This window comes from Amblyomma americanum, chromosome 6 (genome assembly GCF_052857255.1).
Source record: "Amblyomma americanum isolate KBUSLIRL-KWMA chromosome 6, ASM5285725v1, whole genome shotgun sequence".
In the NCBI taxonomy this organism is placed as follows: Eukaryota; Metazoa; Arthropoda; class Arachnida; order Ixodida; family Ixodidae; genus Amblyomma; species Amblyomma americanum.
This window is the reverse complement of record NC_135502.1, coordinates 173,739,567-173,760,643: the sequence shown is the minus strand read 5'-3', so window position 1 is coordinate 173,760,643 and position 21,077 is coordinate 173,739,567. Positions and strand designations below refer to the sequence as shown.

General features: G+C 46.7%; 1 protein-coding gene across 1 annotated transcript in view; it reads right to left on the bottom strand.

The window, feature by feature from the left end:
• LOC144095608 (uncharacterized) overlaps positions 1 to 8,324 on the bottom strand; it is a 30,561-nt gene extending 22,237 nt beyond the window's left edge. Inside the window, exons 1-2 of the mRNA XM_077629282.1 lie at positions 7,989 to 8,324; positions 7,127 to 7,355 (exon numbers count right to left, since the gene is read on the bottom strand). Coding sequence (XP_077485408.1) covers positions 7,127 to 7,355; positions 7,989 to 8,324 — 565 coding nt within the window. The remainder of the gene's footprint in view (positions 1 to 7,126; positions 7,356 to 7,988) is intronic.
• Positions 8,325 to 21,077: the final 12,753 nt, after the last annotated feature.

Genomic DNA, 21,077 nt, shown 5'->3' with positions numbered 1-21,077 from the left:
AGTAGCGTCTCCCGAAGGGCGCTTTTGAGGGGAGCGGAGGGCAGGCGGCCCGATTGGCGGGGCTGATGACAGGTCCATTGGAGCGCTCAACGTGCCATGTGGTATTGGCAGAGGTCGATCCAGAAGTACAGGCTGAGCAGCCGTATCTGTGTTCCGTCCAGAGGGTAAACCACTCACGAGCTGTTGTACATCTGGAGAAAGCAGGGCAGGCGCCGTATCTGATGAAACAAAGGCACGATTTTGGAGGTCTGGCCCATGCTCAGTGGGCTGTTGTACTGGCGGGAATGCCACCGAGGCAAGCGGTGCAGGCGGAGCTACCCCCGCCAGCACGTTACCGGAGGCGCTAGGCCTAGACTCGGCGCGCAATTCAGGTCCAGGAATAACTGCGTGACATCTGCTGTGTGAGACGCAACCAGTCGGCGATTGGGCGTACGTAGCCTCCTCGGATGGCGTGAATCCAGTTCGTTTGCTATAGGGAACGTGGTTACGCGGCAGGCGAGATTTCCACAAGAGCGATGTGAAGGCACCTTAACAAGGACACTTCGTCTTCCTTCCTCTATTTTTTCTCCTTCGGGGCTCGCTTAATTCTCAAGCAACTAATGAAACCACCAATAGCTGCACTGTGGGCCATCACAAGCAAGCATCTTCCCTGCCTCTGGACCTTGGCAGTAGCAGAATATGTTGGCGTCAGCTGTTGGCTTTCTTGTTATCCTTTTTGAGAAGTGTTGAGCGAAAAGTTCTGGCAGGATTGCACGAGTAAAATATCTAGTGCTGTTGGCACAATATTCTGAAAAAACGCGTCATCTCTCCCCACCTTTTCTATAAATACTGACAATGGAGTCCATATAACAGAAACACAGTATTGAACGAAACACACTGCCATCTGCGTTTGCAATTGAAAAAAATAAGAGTGCTGTCGCTTTAAACGCAGGCAGCCATCAGTTTCCTCCAAGCAGAAGTTGCGGTCTTTCGTTGCTTCTAGTATCGTACAGTTGCGAAGTGAAAAGGGATATTTCACTTCCACAATGCCCATTCCGCAGCATGTACAAGAGACAGAACTGTCTGGACTAGCTGCCATATACGGGTACTTCACACTTAAATAAACTCCAGTCTTTTGATGGGTGAAGCCTGTGTGGTTCTTTATTATTTCCTCGGCGTAGCTTGCGAGTGCAGCAGCCTCGTGTTGTAATCCCCACGCTGTGGCTTGAGTGAAAAAAGTGTGTTGCTCTGGATAACATATTTTTTTAGTAAACTCATTGATGGTTCATGCACACTTGTAAAGCACACATTCCTCATGACTAAAGCAGTGATCCTGCCTGCACGATAAGCGTACCATTTTGCACACTTCGATTGCTCCCACGTGCATTCCTCAACGCTCTTCGCGATCTCTTTGCTGATCGAAAGTTCGGCAAGTTTTCTCAGCACGGCAGATCAGTGTGGGCAGGTCTTCCGGCGTGCTTCTAAGCATAACAAATCATGAAGGAAAAGATGTTCTCTTCGGCGCGGTGGCTGAAACATGGCGCTGTACTGTGGGCGCGGCATGAAGAATGCTGATGTAGCACCAGCATCCGCAAGTTTACTGTGAAATGACTTCAGCTCTTCTTCTGTTGGGCGCGGCACAGGTGGTAATGCTTGTGGTAGGCCTTCAGGTACGTGTTTAACGCCTGGCTTGTTGTTGTTGTTGTTGACCTCACACAATGGCACATACCCACAAGGGGGATTGGCCATAACCAGGCGGTGACTATTTAAATGACCAGTTGCATGTGGCAAGCATGGAATGACCTACCAAAATTTGGATCGCACAGTTCCCGTAGCCCAGGTGGTTGCAGGAGGTTAGGGGGGTCATACAAACTAAAATTTAGGCAAAGAAGGGGTAGGGATTACTATAAGTGGTTGTAAAGACCGAAATACAGAAGCTGATAATGGGATGGGCAGGACGAAAGCTCATGATGGTAGACGTTTTGATTCTAGGAGATAATTTTGAACGGCAGAGCAAACATTCCCATTGGTATGGCCAAGCATAGAAGCGCCAAGAGACAGAACAACCGCAGAAGACAGGCGCAAACTGAGATTCTGTATTGGAACTTCTAATAGTCGCCTCCTAATCGATGAGTAGTGACGGCAAAAAAGAAGAAAGTGCTCTATTGTTTCCGGCTCCGCACAATACGGACACAATGGGGAGATCGCAAGACCAGGCCTGTAGAGGTAAAAATTTAGTTGCGGCACCCGGCAACGAAGCCTCGTGAAGGAAACTTCAAGATTGCGCGATCGCCAGACTGAGCTTCTCCAAGGGAAGAGTAGGTGCTGGAAGTCGTCCAAGGAAATAAGCGCTGATGCGCCCAATTCGTTCATTACAGTGTACCGTCGAAAGCGTGCCGCCGTGATGTAAGCAGTTGTTGGAAGCGGGTCAACAATCGGTCCCCTCAGGGCTGCCTTCGCTAAAGCATCAGCTGATTAATTTAATAGAAGACCCCTGTGCCCAGGAACCCAAAGAAATCGAATTGATGTGATGTGTGGAGGGATCAGGAATTTTAGTATCCGAAAGAGCTGCGATTCAGTGGACGTCGAGAGGGAAGTGCATAAAGATAACGAGTCCGTAATTATTATTACTGCTGATAAAGAAATTAGTACCTTGCGCAGAGCGAGAACCACTGCTAGAAACACAGCCAGATAGATAGGAGTAAAATCTTGGAGACGGAGAGAAAAAGACCAGTCAAGGGACTGGGAGTAAATACCTACACCTGCCTTTTCTGCACACACCGAGCCATCAGTCGCAATTGCAACATGTGAGCTGAAGGTCGACAAATAACCCTGCAACATACCATTTAACCATGAGAAAGGCAGTAATTTTGCATTACATAGATAAATGTCATCTTAGATGACAGACACAGTTGCAGGGATGGACCGCACCGGAACAATTTCAGGTATTCGCACGTTGAGTGGGCCAAGCAAAGATTCAACGAAACAGATTTGGGGAGTTTGAAGGCGAGACCATCCGACACCCAAGAACTCCGCTCGCTGCCCTAGGAAGATCAAGTGGGATGCATGCTGCTCCGAGTCGCAACACTTTAAAAACGTTTGTACTGTCAAAAGGCGAAACCTTGCAGTAAGAGACGGCACCCGCGCTTCGAGATACAAAACATTGTTTGCCACGTATTTAGGGAGACCCAAAAACAGACGCAGAGCTTCTCGCTCTAAGAGCAGAAGTGGGCGCAGTTTGTATGCAGCTGCTCCAGAAAACAAAACGCAACCGAATTCTAAGATTGGCCGGATATACATTTTGTAAATCAGCAGAAGAGCATGTCTGCGCATACCGCAGCGAGGGCTACTCATCCTTCGCAGAAGGCCTACCGCCCGAATTCTTTTTGCTCAGCAACCTGATCTATATGTGACCGCCAAGAGATAGAGGAATCATAAGTTACCCCGAGATACTTTAGGGAACATACCTGAGGAATGACATGATGACGATAAGACAATGAAATGTGTACCTGTTGAGTAACCGGAAAAGGTAACAAAGCGCAGTTGTTTACATTAATACTTAAGTGTAATTAAGATAACCATCGGTCAAGGGAATTCAAATATGACTGTAAAACCATATACACAGAATGTAAATCACTCGCAGCAGCAAAGAAAGCTATATCGTCTGCATACACGTACGTAGTCACGTCAGGGGAAGTCGGAATCGAACTGAGTAAGAGGTTGAATTGAACAGGGGAGAGAACTGCACCTTGAGGCACACCTCTAGATTGATGAAATTTCCTTGTAGAAACTCCGCGTTGACAACAATAAAATTCTCTGTCAGCCAGGAAAGCTGACACCCATTCCACAAAATAACTTGGCAAGCCCACAGCCCGTAGTCTGTACATCAGAGGCCCATGTTCGACACTGTCATATGCTTTCGAGATGTCTAGAGTTACCACCGCAGCATACTGTCGACGCAGGCGCGCTAGTCGGACATGGCTTTGGAGGTCAGTATGCGCACACCATATAGAGCACCCAGGCTTGAAACCAATCTGACAGGGGTTAAGTAGTCCCTTTTCAGTAATAATGGGCATGATTCGTCCATACAGCACGCGTTCAACCAATTTCACCAGATTCGATGTCAATGAAATTGGTCGAATGTTGTCTAAGACCAACCCTTCGCCTGGCTTTTTAAGCACCGGGATAATTTTGGAAACACGCCATACATCCGAGATCCATGGGGTTCTAATAGAGTAATTTACCAGCTCCAATATAGCATTGGGGGATTCGTCGAACAGTATTTTAATCATCGCAGAGGTGACATGGTCAGGACCAGGAGCTGCAGAAGGTAACCGATTTATCACCTGGGAGAGCTCAGAAACCGAGACATTAAGGAAATCATCGTAGTGATTCCCAAGCAGTTTTGGGCAAGAGAGCGCAGCCGAAAAACGGTGTTCCAAGCCTTTGCCAATTTCTTCTAATGACCTGGCAAGCTCTACTGGAGTCAGCACATTAGAGGGAATGTTGTGAGGCGGTGGCAGCCTGTTCCTTGACCTCAGAAAGCGAAACAAGGCTTGTCTGTTATTAGATTTTGATAGATGGTCATAATTCTCTTCATCATATTTTTCTTTTGCCCTAGCGACTGTGCGCTTGAAGGTAGCTGCAAGAAACTTATAATCGATCCAATTCTGGGGACATTGATTATGGATAAGTTTCTTCCAGGCTGCCTTGCGCCGCCTATAATCCTTTGAACATTCTGCATTCCACCAAGGGCTCAGAGAAGTGCCTATGCTATCGCACACTGTAAACTCTGATTGCCTCCGTACCCGATCTAAAATAGAGCATAAGCCTAACACCCTGCTCTCCTGAGACAAATTCGGCAAAGAGTGTAGTTCTGAACTGAGTGAACTTTTGAACTTGTTGTAATCGACTAGGGTGCAACTGAATCCGCCGATAGAAGTCATCGGACACACAATGTCAAAAGTGAGTGGGAAATGGTCACTGTTTGTTGCAGAGTCAACCGGAATCCAAGAGGAAACTGCTACCCCTGGGGTTGAAAACGTTAAATCCAATGCTGATCGGGAGTGCCCACGGAGAAAGGTCGGAAAACCCGAGTTATGACAGTTTAGGTTATTCACACAAGCCCAATCCCATAAACGCAGACCGCACTGGTCTGTTCGATAACCCCAAGTCAAGTGATGCAAAATTGAAATCCCCAACAAGCAACACATGTGATCTGCTGACAGAGAGTAAGGAATCTAATGGCCGTGTGTCATGAGCCCCAGATGGAAAATATACATTTGCGACAGTAATGGGATGGAAACCAGGAACTGAAAGATCCACTGCCTGAACTTCGCAATGAGCGTCCACACGCTGAAACACCAATCGTGCCTTGCGACAGAATCTGGATAAAACCAGCAGAAGCAAACCGCCCCCCCCCCCTCCTTGATGGGCGGTCCATTCTAAAAATTCGATAATGTTCCATTTGAAATGAAAACTCTTTCGACAACCAGGTTTCTTGAAGCGCAATGACATGAGGAGAAAATCGATTTGAAAGAGTTACTAAATCAGTGAAGGCTGATTGAATAGAACGGCAGTTCCACTGCAGCACTCTCAGAGACCCTATTCTGCCGAGATATCTGCAGCAGCAACTGCCTTTTCCAAAATGCTGTCGTGACCAGTTTTTCCTGAATTACTCTTTTTTGTTTTGGATTGAGGGGAGCTAGACGGACCAGCAACGGCCAAAGGAGACCGGCTACGTTTCTTAGCTCGAGCATCGAGCTCCATCAGCTCAACACACCCATCAATTGCTCCAGTCGTGACTTCAGGTACGTGAGTTGGAGGCGTGCGCTCTTTTTGCGGCTGCATTGAAACAAGCGCAGGCGTCTCCGCACTGAGTTCAGTAGGTACTGCAGGATCCACGGATGACTTCAACGCAGCATTGGAGGTCATTATTGAAGAGGTCATTTGTGCCACCATGACTTGCGATATGCACTCTGTTACTGAATTCACTAGCCGATCCATGACCTTGGCCACTGCCTTTTCAACCGCTGTAGCAATCGCATCTGACAGGCTTGAATCCACGACAGCAGTCGTCTGCCGTGCTGCCACACTTGAGTACCCGTACGTCCTTTCCTTAACAATAGCCATAGCCTCGCGCCTTGAGCACCGGCGCTTTTCTAACACTTCCAGCACCTTAACCTCCTCAGCCCTTGCAGGACAATTAGAATTTGTGGCGGAGTGACTACCGCTGCACAAGAAACACATCTTTTGAACACCTTCCTTCACGGTCATGATTACCACCACACACACTGCACCTTGAGCTCGACTTGCAGGCGTTCGCGCTGTGGCCAAACCTCCAGCAGTTGCGGCATTGAAGTGGCCTTGAAGAATACGGATCGACCCTGAAAACCAGGGGCCACACCTTCAACTCAGATGGACAGGAGAGACCCGCAAAAGTGGCAGTTACCGTTTCAGTTGGAAGTTTTGTTTCCTAGACGACCCGAGTGCACCGATGTACAGAAATCACCCCTGCGGAGGAGAGTTTCTCTAGCGTTTCCTTAGGGCTAAGGCGTGGGTCAACCCCTCGCACCAGACCTTTAGAGCACGCCAAGTGCGGCGGTATAAATGCGCTTACCGACTGGCTTCCAAAAGCTGTGCACGTTAACAAATCCATGATGCAGGCCTGGTAGGCCGACCTGCACACCACGCCTCCTCTGCCGTACTGCCGGACATCACAGATTTTTAAGAAGTGAGGCATAATCGCCTGTAGCGCAGTCTGAACCATATCCGGGTTATTGAGTCGAATGGCGCCACCATCCGATGGAAGCAAGGCCACGGGAATAGTGCCGACGCCACCCCGAAAGAAGGCGTCCAGGGGGAGTTGGTTAGGGGGGAGGCTGGCCGACCAGGGGGAGTTCCCCTGGCCAGGAGAGGACGTCGACATGCGCCCCTAGCGACCTGCAAGCGCCTTGCAAAAGCGAAAGACAATCAAGCAATCAGAAGCTAGTGATACGAACAGTCACCGCCCAGTGAGACCGTCTTCCTCAGCTCTGCGAACAAAGAACGACCTGCTCCTTCTTCAGCTACCGTTCTTCACGTGAATACTATCCATACGCTGCTTCTTTTTCTTTGATGAAAAATCTGTCTCTGATCCTCTTATTGCCAGCCCCAGAGCTGTGCGCAGGAAGCCACATGCTCTTTTTGTCCTTGCACACTCGTGAGTCTCTGAGACGTACCGCCGTCTCAACAGCGAGCAATGTAGCACCAATGTGAGAGCAGGCTTCGCCTGCACCTGCCATGCAAGTGCAGTGCGCTGTGACGATGGCTCCGTCAGGCTCAGCCAGAACCCACACCTTCAGTGGTGCCTCCCTTAGCCTTTGCGAATGGGTGACCTGAGAAAAAATAACCAGTAATTGGGTGCTTACAGCAATCTACATCCTTCATAAGAAGTCACTGATCTGAGGATTGCTAGCACGATTCCGGCCTCAGCAGCCGCATTTCGATTGGGACAAAATGCAGAAACTTTCTATCGCCCGAAAAAGTTAACGGGATGCATGTCCTCGGGGAAAAAAATACTGTACACCACTGCCTTGGGACCCAGTTGCTTGGTAATGTTACCAGCTGATGAAGCATGCGCGTTCATACACTCTCTCGGACATTTCAGGTCAGTGGCATGCGAGACTCAACGGCATCACTAGTTTCCCAGCTGCAGCATGAGCACGTCAAACACCCAACTACGAATTTCATCGATAATTTAAGGCTGCAGTGCATTCAAACATTTAATCTGAGGCTGTAAGCGTATGTCGATAGCTCCATTTCTTTCAATTCCAATCATTTTGCACTCGCACGTACCCTACATACACGAACTTGTATCCGCCATTCGAAACAAAGCGACCGCACAGTCTAATGAGTGCTGCGGGCGGCACGTTAGCCACAAATATTAGAGTACAAATCTATATTTTAAATACAAGGACACACAAACGCGCGCTTCCGCGCATACATGCTTCGACGTTAAGGAAGCTCACCTCGCTCAGAACGACGACACGCTTCGATGGCACTCGCATGGCAGTCACAGTTTTTACCCGTCCACTGGTGAAGTAATTATGGGCCTCAAGAGACTTGTATGCCTTCATCTGCTGATGAGACAAATAGCTAGTTGATAACACTAGGTAACTGATGATATCATTGTGCGTCGTGCTTGGCAGCAAGCCGGCATCCGGAGCAGAGTCCGTCCCAACGCGTAGTGTGTAGGGGTCCAGGCCGCCGCACATTTCCACCTTGGATTCATAACGAGCCCGCGTACGCCCCACAAGCTCGTAGAAATAGGAGCGGCAAAACTCATGCCGGTCGGCGTTGGCCATCGTCTTGCGTAGAACCGAGCAGCGAACGAACGCGCAGGCGCCGCGAGCCCAGCCAGTCTAGCGCAGCTATCTTCAGTACCTGCCAATGGCGGACATCCGGCGGAAGTGGCTGGCGTGACGTCACATGAACACTATTACATTTATTATGCTTAGATCTATAATTAGATCAAATGAAATATGAATTCAGCGAAGAAGCGAAATGTGAATGCGCTACGAGTGCTGCTCGGCCGAGTCCATATCATTAAGTGCTTAACACAAGATAATTTCATGCAAACAAAATTTTAAGACTGCCACACTGCTGATTTTAATTTCGAACGAATTTCCTTAGCGTTTTGAATTCAATTGACGCCATTAAAGCGAAATTCGAACTTGGAGAGCGGAATCTCAAGGCGCCAGAGCCGCTCAACTGGATGCATGGATGGATGGATGGATGGATGGATGGACGGACGGACGGACGGACGGAGGGACGCACGGACGGACGGACGGACGGACGAATGGATGGATGGATGGATGGATGGATGGATGGATGGATGGATGGATGGATGGATGGATGGATGGATGGATGGATGGATGGATGGATGGATGGATGGATGGATGGATGGATGGATGGATGGATACAGCTGAACCCTTCAAATCGGGCGGTGGCTCAAACCACCTAGCCATGACTTATAAAATTTTACTCTTCTCTTGATTTTAGCCACCAATCAGATAACCTTCGTTTGGCTACTTCTACCCGCTTAAAATCTACTTTCCCTTCACTGTCCTTAAACCCCAATGCCTTGGATAAATCAGCCGCGCTGCTTTCCACTGTAGTGTGAAGCCCTTTACAGAAAAGTATCAAGTGTTGAGCCGTTTCCCCCTCCTCTCCGCACGCAACACACAACGTGTCTTTCTCAAGGTACCGTACTCTATATGTCTTAGTCCGCAAAACTCCCGTCCTGGCCTCAAACAACAATGAGCTTCCCCTACAATTGTCATAGATATTTTCATTGGAAATTTCCTGCTTAAAAATCCTGTAAGTTCCCAGTGCTGATTTATACCCCTGTCATACGGGCACTTGTAAGGCCTTAGAAATTAAGGTCCTTTGCCCCAAAGGTGAGTGACGCGCATCTACACGGCAAAGCGTCGAGACCTTTGCGATAAAGTTCCGTAGCAATAAAGGCGGCCGTCAGCGGCCTTAAAGTTGCTTAAAGGAGCAACCCAGACGGCAGCGCCAGCTAGCGAGCTCAAAGAATAAAAAATTGACGCAATTTTTAGTTTTGAGACCGTAAAAAATATCTAATTTATCTTATTCAATGGTTAATTTTGCGTTACAGTGCACATCACCGTGGAGGAGGCTATGACTAAAGACATCCACACTGCTAAGAAAGGATTTGAACGCTTTTCAGCAACCGCATCGACACACACGTGCTTGCGCATCTCGCTTTGCTGTTTTTTCTTCGTTTGCTCTTTGTTGAGTGCGTGTTTTGAGTTTGCTTGTGTGCACAAAGACACAAGCAACAAAGCACGTTTCTCGAACACAACGAGGAGCCGAACGGAAAAGTGCGCCTACCGTGGTCGGACCGAGAACGATGAAAAAAAAAGAAACTTTGTTTCAAAATATCCGTTTCTCACCGTCAGAACGCTCGTTTATTATCGTGATAGCTACTTTTTCCAACATAAACGAATGCACTCTTAGCTGAAGTGCTACCGTCTGCTTTAATTTCATAATGTTACTAGCGCCGCTTCACACACAGCGGTGACTTTTGGCATTCACGGAGGCCGCGTTCTAGCTCCTTTGGATTTGCCGTGTAGCAGCGTCGCTGCTCCTTTTCGGTTTTCCTCCTTTAGTGCAATAAGACAACTTTACGGCAAAGGCCGAGAAAAAGTCCCGTGTGACAGGGGTATTAGTCAGCATCCCTGTTTTCCACAAAGCTTTCTCTGTTTCTTTAACCTTTTTCTTGACTGATAACTGCTGATTTGCCCCCCATACCGCTGTCCAGATATTTGTTTGTCAATTTTCTAGTCCGCTTTCTCCATTTCGTATCAACATTCCTTATATACAGGTATCTGAAAACTTTTCTAGCCCACTGGTTTTCCGCCAATTTTTCTCAATCGCTCCTCAAATGCTATCTTACTGCTAGCTTCTCTGCTCTAGAACGACGCCCATCCCATATCACCCGCGGACATCGGCGCCATCTGTCGGCTTGCAGCCGAACTGCAAGGTGCGCTCCGCCACGGCCGAACATAATCGGGACGCTCGAGCGGGCGCTGTGTCAACACCTCATTATTCTTGCACCATGGTGGAGAGTGCTTGTTACCTGATTTGTGGAGTGGAATCCCCTTCCCCACCTTCCATGCGGCAGGTAGCGAACCCTGGTAAAGTGACTGCTGAAAAATTTTCGTTAGTATGACAGGAGAATAAACACTTGCATTTTTTAGGAACTTGTCATTGATTAGGTCGTATCCTGGAGCAGCGGATATTTTTAGTGAGTTTATCAGTTTTGCAACGCCATCAAGGTCCATTGTGAGAGGATACTTGGGCGTATAACCGAATTACACGGTGCTGGTAAGCGGGGGATCGGCGGTGATAGAAAAATTGGAAATGAAAACGTCGTTTAACACAGAAGTTTGCAGTTCGGGGGGAATGGTAGTTCCAGAATTGTCAACAAGAGATATGCTATCGCTATCAGTCGGGCTGATGGTGCGCCAAAACTTTTGAGGAGCAGTGCAAAGCATGGACCTAAGGGTACCTTGTAAAAACGTGTTCTTCGCCTGTTCTAGCGCTGTAATGTATTCACGTCAAGCGGTTTTATAAGCATTCGATCGTTCGCAGCTTGAAAAATGTTTTGCAAGTTTGTACATACGCTTTTTCTTGTTAGACAACGGCTTGGTATTAGTGCTGTACCAGGGAGCTGTGCTGTTAGACGTAAATATACGGGTTAGTATGTAGTTATCTGTTAAGTCTTTAGTTTTCGCCACGAACAAGTTCCAATTCGATTCAACGTTGCGATGGATGAAACCGTTTAAATAGTGTCCAGAAATACACGCTGCTCACCGTTTATGGCGTCAAAGTTGGCCTTAATTAGTTATAAATGGTTTTCGTTTTCTCCAAGTTTTTCGGCGGAGGGAGGCAAATTCCGATGCTTATGAGGGTATGGCGGCTCAGGCATGGCAAGTAAGTAATGTTTGAAACAAAGGAAGGTTGCGTTGTAAGGACCAGGTCGACCGTACTAGAAACAAAATCTGTAATTCTGGTAGCTTCTTTTACAAGTTGTGTTAGAGAGAAGACGGAGCATAAATCAAGGAAGTTTTTAGCTGGTGTAGAGAAAAGATTAATGGTTATGGGGTGAGTATCCCATGCAATGTTTGGGATATTATAGCCGCCAAGTAGCAACATAGGCGATGAAGGGTGCCGAGATGTAACAAGATTGATTGCATCACGCAGTTTTTTCACAAAGTTAGAAAAGTCGGATGGAGGACGACAGCAAACTCCAATCACAAGTTTCTGGTTATTAAAAACAATGTTAGCCCAAATTATCCCTAAGGAACTGGGAACCTGAATGCACTGTGACTGCAAGGCTTTATAAATAGCTAAGAGAACACCACCTCCCTGTCTGGTAGTGCGGTCACAAAGATAAAAGGAAAACCAGCGGGCTGTCGGGAAGAGTTCCCAGTCGTTAACTTGAGGTCGAAGCCAGGTCTCAGTTAACACAATAATGTCGGTGTTAATAGCATCAATTGCAGAGGCTAGTTCATTAGGCATGTTAAGGATGCTACGTATGTTGCAAAACAACACCTGTATGTTTGTCTGCCGTGTTTCACTCCCCTCCCGTTTTCCTAGCTAGTATCACGTGATGGCGCTCCGCCGTGGCAACCATCTCTATTCTGTGGCGTGGCAGACTCGACTGTGCTATCAGTGATGGCTATACTATGTTGCGGCGCCCCGCCGTGGAAAGCATCTGTTTTCGATGGCATGGTAATCTCCACTATGCTATCAGTGGAGGCATTGCACGCGTATAATTTCTCAATTACTGTCATTTTTTTGTAGCGCAACTGAAAACTAAGGAAGCCTGGCAGATTCTTCGCGAATTCCACTAGCTTAGTTCTGGCAGTACGCATGACGGGGGAAAAAATCTTCGGACACTGTTATACGCTGATCTTTAAGTTTACTGCGTGTCGAAAGTACACGTTCTTTCAGTAGGAAGTTGTTGAACTTGGCTATGATAAGGCGACATTTTGAGGGAGAATACTGGCCCATGCGATGTGCGCGTTCTATTGATAAGTGTGATAGGTTGTCGATGATGCCCGTGAGGTTTCTTTCACACTGACTTCAGTTCCCTTCCAGGATTCGCGTGAGTCAGGAATGCTTCTCTAAAGCAGATTATTGCGCCGTGATCTGTCCTCGAGTTCGTCGAAACGAGTTTGCAAAAAATCATGCTGTATTGACAGGGCTTGTAGGGAATTTTGAATGTGGGTCGCTTATACAGGAAGCTGGTATTGCGCGTCTGTTTTCTCTTCCGGAGTGTCCAGCCTTTCTTGAACGCGACCAAGTTTGTTCTCTACGCTTTTTGGCTAGCTTTTATGGCTTTTATGTCTGCGGCAAGCTTAGCCTGATTCTTTGTAGACGGAACAGAACGTGCGCGCACAACCTTAAGAAGGTTAAAAACGGCAGCCATTTGTTCGGAACGCTCGCTCGGAAAAGACGGGCTTTCGAGCGCAGATTTGGAGCGAGTGTTGTGGCCTGTGTTGTTTCTACATCGCCGGAACACAGTAGCAGGAAGAGCATTGAGAGCAGTCACAAACAAACTCAAGAAACACTTGTGGGCACGGGAGCAAAAGCAAGCACCGATTACTGCTTTTCATAGCATAGAGGGAAAAGTGCCTAAATACCTGAGGAATGCAGAAGCGCGGTCAGGGTTGCTCCCGTGCCCACTGAAGATGTTGTCAGGTTGCCGGTCGTTTAAGTAGCCGGTGGGAGCGCACGACATTGTCGATGACGTCGGTGCCTGATAGGCCGTGCGCAGTGGTGGTAGGAAAACCAGCCGCAGATGGTCTTCAGGAAGCGCCAATCTGTGCGTATTCTCTGAAGGTGACGGCGGAAGAACCGGGCTGGATGATAGGGCGTGCGCCGATGTCGAAGTGCACAGGAGCTTGAATGCCAAGAATGCCTGCGGAATGCAGAAGCCGGTGCGTGAGACACGCTGTCAGCGTTGCTCTCGTGCCCACTCCAGGGTGAATGTGTCCAGCCACGCCCACCAGCGAGATGGCGAGAGCGGTTGGAAGATTTGTGAAACATTTATCAAGGTGCCTAATTGATTTTGCATGTGCACGCAGTACACAAGTGTTGCACTTCAATGAATGCATAATTATTCTGCAGTGCCGCGGTCACCCAATTGTTTGTTGATCAGCAAAACTAGATTTCACTTTCTCTTATTGAAAATTATTTTTTAAGCAAAATGAAGTGTTCATTGACGGGTTTGCCAACTCAAGGCAGGTTTCGCGCTACCTGATAACTTGTAGAAGGTATTTTCTTAGTTGTTTCTCGCTAGAGCTGGAAGCCTTGCAGCCGGAGAACTGAAGAGCCTAGCTTAGCTGGACATTGCTTCTTCAAGGTTTTTTCTCATCCAGCTGGAAAGCTTGAAAAAGCAATGTCCAGCTCAGCTAGGCTCTTCACATGCTATATTCCAGCTGGATCAGAGTCCAGCGAAAAAAGAACGACATTCCAGCTCGTCATTACCAGTGCCAGCTACGGTTGTTTTATTTGCAGCCGTACCAGCTTGGTGGACAAGGGTTCATTCGCCCATATCTTTCATCGTGGCGGCCAGCACTTCCCCAACATGCCGTTTCTGTTGTACCGTCCTCTGAACCATCGAGCGCATCTCTTCGTCGGTGTCTTCTATCCACGATCGGGACAATCGCTCGGGCGCCTCGGGTACAGTGCCATGAAGACGACGAAGCTGCCAGTGGACGGGACGGAGCGCTCGCGCTAAGCCAGCAGACATTAATATCATCTCACTGCCATCATTCATCTCGCCTCACTCTTCGGCTGGTCGCCACATAACAATATATTCATTCCAGCCGGAATCAGGTAATCTAGTTTATAATGGAGCTGAAAAATGTGATTTTGATCTCTAGCCACAGTGCAGGCAGCTATTTCCATCTGCGGGCCGCAGAAAATGCGTCTTAGGTCTGCGCAGGAAGGCTTAGCACCACAGATTGGGCACAGTTGCGCTTGCGAGGTGTTGCGGCAGGAGCACCATATAATATTTACGGCAAAACCGGAGTTCCACTCCGTCGTCTGTCGCCAGATCGAGAATCACCTTCAGCAAAGCCTGGCGCTCTTGATATTGTTATTCGTTTCTTATTTGGAAAGTGAAAACAGTCACAAAGGCACATAAACCATATTTAGAATACTCATTGCAACATGCACAAGTAGAAAATTGACTTGGACAGACTTGCTCTATTGTTGGCCGCGTTGGGCTCCAGCAGAAGCTCCGTCCTTTCATGGACGGCGCGAAGAGCATAAGATTTTCCTGCCATAACTGGCAACCCCAGCAGGATAGCCGTTCTCTGTAAGTGAGGTTTCTTTATGCAGCAGTTGTCTTCCAGGTTATCTACCCTGACAAGCTATGTTGCGTTTTGTATAAAAAAGTTATGTCTCCTACAAGCAAGACATTCCATATTTTTTAGTTGTCTTATGTAACATTTTGTTTTCGCCTGCAGTTGACGAACTTATCTCTTGTCCAAGTATTATGTGTTACACTTTCACGTGCGCGCGTTAATAGCTTCTGTCGCTAAATACTGAAACGCTCTGACGTACATTTCACGTAGGATGTTTTGACTGATGTGGTGTTGTTTGTACTAAAGACATCGGGCGCCACCAGACTGTTTTGACAGAGCAGTCAGGCGCCCATGCCTGAAAAGGGATGGAAGAGCTTTGTTCTTTTTGCGGCTCATGTCTCTCGCCTGCCGCACTCGCGCGCGTCCTCCTCACCGTTGTCAGGTTTCCACGAGCACATTCGGGAAAAAATGCTGGAATACACTGATCTTCTTTTACCAGTGTGCTCCTTCACTTATGAACCGAATCCGCGGCAGCAAAGCAAAAAGGTTACTTCCGATGCGGTTGGCCAAAGCACTGTAGCAGATAATGCGCACACGTGCCAGCTACTTGTAATCGTTGTGGGAAAAAATCCCACAATCTGCTGTGCGCGGTTTCTGCTCATGTGCAGTGTCAACCACACTTAGCGGGAAGAAGGCTGTGCGTGGCCACTCACGAGTGGGGTGCCACTGCATCTAACGCGTTCATGATTCACTGCAGTGTGGCGCACGAGAAAAGAGTCCTCGACGCGGTGCTTGGCGACTAGTGCCCCTTTGCACGAATTTGCTACAAGCTTGCTCGCAATGGGGCTGCACATGCGTGCAGCCACGCGGAGCCGTGCTCACGCTCTCTGTGGCTGACCCTGTACTCAGTCTTTATTGTATTCCTGGCTAATGTGTTCCAGTGGCGCGAAACGCACGTGCCTGCGGCTTGCTAACTGAACTGTGATATGCAGCTTCGAAACAAGATATTATAGATGATCAAGTAATGCGTCGTTATGAACAAAACAGAAACGTCCGGATAGGATCGGTTGAGTTTGAAAGAAAAGAAGCGGAACTTGGTGAAAGCATAGACTAAATATAAAACTCGTTTGAGGATTTGCAGGAAATTCTTGTCCAATGCAGGGTACATTTGTGGTGTATTAAAAATGCTGTTTTATAAGCTGCGCGAACCATTAGCTCTCGAAAAAAATGTATGAAATGCGCTTGAAAGTCCTTAAGAACCCTTGAATTTCTCCACTAAAAGAAAGCTCGAACCCCGCAAATGTTTGCAAAAGTGGACAGATCACGAAACTCGTCTTCAGCGAGAAAAAAAGGCCTTATTTTTCTCACAATTCAGAAGAGATATCCGTCTCTCATTAAGGAGCAAGGAGGGCATAAGCAGGCTGCCAGGAAAACATACAGAAGACTGCTACATTAAATGAATTTAACAATCTTATTCCCTTGGGCCTTTGAATATTCTAATTACAGAATCTGCAGCTACCGACAGTAATCCAAGCTACAACACCTCATGTATACGCATACAAGGAGCATTCTTGGAAAAGCACCGAAACAGAAGTCATTAATTTTGAACAGCAGAAACATTGACAGAAACAGAAGCACTTTCACAAACGCTTATTCTGGTTCAGATACTTCTGAGGCCTGAAGAAGAAATTCCACGTGGCTTGATTTTAAAGCGATTGAAGTACTTTTTGGGATTCTTAAAAAAATTGTCTGATCAGTACAATTACCCAAGAACGATTCTGCACAAGAGATTTAGAACTGCCCATAGAATATTTTTTAGGAAAAACTCGCTTACCAGGTGTTCACATAGTGAATGCATACTTTGGATTTTAAATAAAGTGTGTCTTATTTCTTTATTTCCCTGCAATAATTTGTTTCGCATCTGGGCAAAGGACCTATGCACTTGCATGTGTAATGCTTCTGCGAATAAGCTCATTATTGCATCTGTAGCCGATAGGCTACCGTACAAACGCAGACATTATAAATTTATAGGTCACGCAGGTGATAGAGCCCTAGGACAATAAAAAAAATTCAGGGGGCACTTTGTTGACCTAAAGTGCGGTGAGGCGAAAGCCTTTAGCGCGGTGTTGCTGCTTGTGTCAGTGATGTGTGGTTAAGATGTTGATTAAGTACACAGCTCTTTGTGAATGTTAAATGCTGGAGACACTGGAGGGCGTTTGGGAGGCATCCGTCTGATTCGACGCCTTTCCGCAAGCACTCTCCAGCGTCCCAGACAAGGAGAACTACACATGCGTTGGTAGGAAGTAGCGTATACTCGTTAGCACGCTCGGCTGCGGAACGGAAGGGTGGGGGTTCGAATGCCATCGTGCACAAAGATTTCATTTCTTATCGAGTCGATGAAGAGCGTGGCATCGGATGGACATGCTCGTGGCCGCGAGTATGAGCCATGAAAGGCTTTCGCCTTAAAAAGCACGGTTTACTTAACTCTGTCAGCCTTTAAATTAAGGGCACTAATCCTATTTATTACACAATGAAATGAAAATACAGTTCACCGGAGCTGGTATATGAACGTACACAACCTCTGCTTGTCCTATGCGGCGCTCTCGGTACAATGCCAGGGCTTTGCACGAGCGGAAGTTGTGGCTTCGGATCCCATGATGCTATGGTGTTCTGCATTTATCTTAAAGGTTAAATTTAAATGTTTTGTAGCATGAATGCTGCGGAAGTGTGCCACCGCCGCGCGAAATCCTCCCCGTTGTCTCCCTTGCACGTCCATTACGTGGGAATCGTATTCCGCCTGCTTTTATGAACGTTGCCCTTAAAAACGCGCGGAAATAACGCTCTGCTTGAGTTTTTTGTTTTCTTTGGCGCCATTCTTGTCCTGAGCTCGGAAAAGGGTGTGTTGCGCGATGAATTTTGTGTGCTCTTAATTGCGTGTATAACTGCAGCAAGCAGCCTGAAGATGGCTGGGCAGTTTTTGTGATACCTAAAGGAAAACATGACGGCTTGCGCAAGAACCAGTGGCTGCTCTGTATTCGCTGAAAAAACTTCGCTCTGATAAAAAACAGCGTTGCTTGCGAAGTAATTCGTGTTTTCTAATGCTTTTATAAAGCTCTTCATGATGCTGCATTTTATTCGTCCTACTTGCTCCTGATTCTTCCCGTGTGTTTGCTGCTGTAATGTGTGCGTTAAAAGCAAAATAGTCTGGTTCTGGGCATGTTGAATTTTCTGCTAGAGCTCCGTCACCTCTAACGTGTCCGGCTTTTACTGATACATTCTGTTTTCTGTAGCAATATGTATGTAGGTACACCCTCTCGATAGCACTTTCCATGCAAGTCGTGCTTCCTCGGGCCAAAGTTTTTTGAAAATTGAGAAATTGTAGGACACTGTTATGCAAATATTCAAAGTAATGATCCAATATTCTGATATGTAGCAAAATCTTTCTTTTACAGCGCTTCCAGCGATCGCATGGAGCAGTTAAGACTGCCATCGAAATCCAATGGCTAACGCTTTTGACGATAGCAAAAACGTGAATAGAAAAAAAAATACAATGCAGTGGTGTGATCTGCGCATTCTTTGATTTTTATAGTGAAATTTTGAATTATATGAAAAAATTGCATTAATAAAAGGTTTCCCGCTCAAAAATGTTTTCGTCAAGAAATGCTGGGCATGTTTACTGAAAATCAAGATATCGTATTGTTGAGGAGCTATTATTTCTAGCTTACACTTATATACAACGATGGCCCTTAAAAAATGAATGACGGTTACACCTGTGGTAATGCAGATTATGGGCGTTATATAGTTCACATTGAGCTTTTCCAATTCTTGATTATCCTTTCAGTCATGCTGACACGCGTGAGTGCGTGACGCTTATGGTTTTCGTTTGTCAGGGATATCGGCGATGTGCAGAGGGTGTAACGCCATTGTGGACGCTTGATGTTGATATGCACAACTAAACGGAGTTACGGAACAGTCGTTTTAAGAGATAATTCTGTAAAAGTTTTATTCTCCGGCCCTTTTTAAGGCGAAAGCCTTTAATGGCTCATCGCTGACCGTCCGTCCACGAAATATGTCACAATATGACGTCATCAATGGCATAATTGCTATAAGCCATATACTCTTAGCAATTTCTATGGAACGGGCGAATAGTAATTAGTCATTAATTAGTAACTTGTGATTAAATTAGTCATTATTCAGTAATCATTAAAACAATATAAATCATAGTAAAGATAAGAACAAAGTAAAATAGTAAAAAATAACAAATAAAAACTGATAAAAAATTTAGAAGAGATAAAAAACATGAAAATAGGAGAAAAACAAATAAAATGAATGAAAAATTAAAATTAACAGACAATAAATGACGAAAAATTAAATAAAAAATAACACAACAGAAAAAAATGCAATGCCTACAGGCGTCGTGGAAAAAAACCCGCGTTCTAAACAGTTCCATACCTTCCTATTCCTGTACGTAAGCAACCTTAAGTGGCCTCTGAATTTTTTGTGGGACTACTTTTTTCCTTCACTGTGACACAAGCCTCAATTCATTTATAAATACACTGTGATTACTAAGCTTAAGAAATCTATAATGACTTTGGTTATGATGCAGTAATGCACTGAATTTTCTGCCGGCAATACAATCTTAGCTTGACAAAATATTGTTTTGCAATACTTGCAGTCCTGCCTGAGTGGTTAATTACTTGCTAAGCCTTATAGGTACATTTCAGTGAAGATAAATTTTAGCCTCGCATGTTACAAGTACTGGGGGCGGATAAAGCCGAAGCCCTTTGCAGTTCAGAGAATGTGTACTACCTTCGAATCGGAACGAAAGCCTGGATTTGTACTACGTAGAAGACGACGGAGAACAGGCAGTGCCGCGGGACGGAGCAGACGGAAGTTGATGAAGACGACGCTCTTCAATGCACAGCGCGAGAGTGTGGTGCAGCTTAACATGAGGTGCGCTGGCGATAGCCTAGTGGTCTCCTAGGTAGTGAAGGAGACCACTAGGTCTCCTTCACTACCTATGTCACTAGGGGTTCCTCTTCGCCAAATTCGCAACAGTGGCGCTATCAGTGTTTGCTCTGGCTCAAGTCTGCAACATTTTTTTATTTGCAAAACTTGCCAATGTGTTGCAGGTTATCCACTGTGCGAGGAAGAAACTGCAGGTGGTGCAGAGAATATATGCTACATTCGTATGGCGTTCCCAATTTGAGCCCATGCGTCGCGATAGCCTATTTCTTTCTGTAGAGTCTGATGGACTCGGCCTTCTTCACTTATTCGTGCATCAGCTTGTCTCGCGTTTTTTCTTTTTCAAATCGTCAAACCTCCCTTTTTAGTAGCTGTGCTTATTAGGCATCTCAGTGCTCATTTGTCTTTCCTAGTCGCACCGAGTGGACACACTCGTGAGGGGCCTTTATGGGGATTCCTTAGGGAAGTTGCTGACACCTTCCATTTCCTCGCTGTACGCTTTTCTTCAGACTACCTGTATAGCCTCTCCGGAAGGCAGGTGACTCAGGCCCTTACAGAGTATTTGTTCCCTGTACCGTTGTAACGGTAACCTTTTCCGCAGTTCCTTGATGCCAGTGTTTTAAAACGTGTTAGGCGAATGTGCATTTATTCTGCCGCGAAAATTCTTTTTTAAGCTACACACATCAACGCTGCCTGTGAAGGCATGGCTTCATGCTAAGGAGATGCTTGCCCCATGGACGGTGAAATCCCGGCTGTGCAATACACCAGAGACAATTGACCGTTGTTTTATTCTGTGCATTGATGCTATATTCTTCTGGAACATTTTACAACGAACAGTTAACAAGGACATTGACATCACACCCTGCAGTATCCGTTTTTTGCCTGTGGAGAAAAACAGTGCTGTGCCATATGATCTATTTATGTTGCTGGGACCATTTAGTCTCTGGAAGAGTCGCATGATAGACCGCCTCGCGGAATCGCAGCGGTCGTCGAAATCATCGTTTCGTGAGCAATGTGCTTTGATGCAGGGAGTATATGCTGCCCTGCAAGAGCCTCCTTGCTGGCTCCCCTATCTGGACGCGTGTGTGCCTCCCAGACTTTTAATGTTTTCGAATGTTGGGTCGAGCAGGGGTACGGTGGCCTGGTGTTTGTGGCGTAAGCGTGCTTAGAATTTTCTTTTCGGCACAATTTACATGCAAACAAGAAAAAAAAGATAGCCTAGTGGTCTCACTCAGCGGCCCGTAA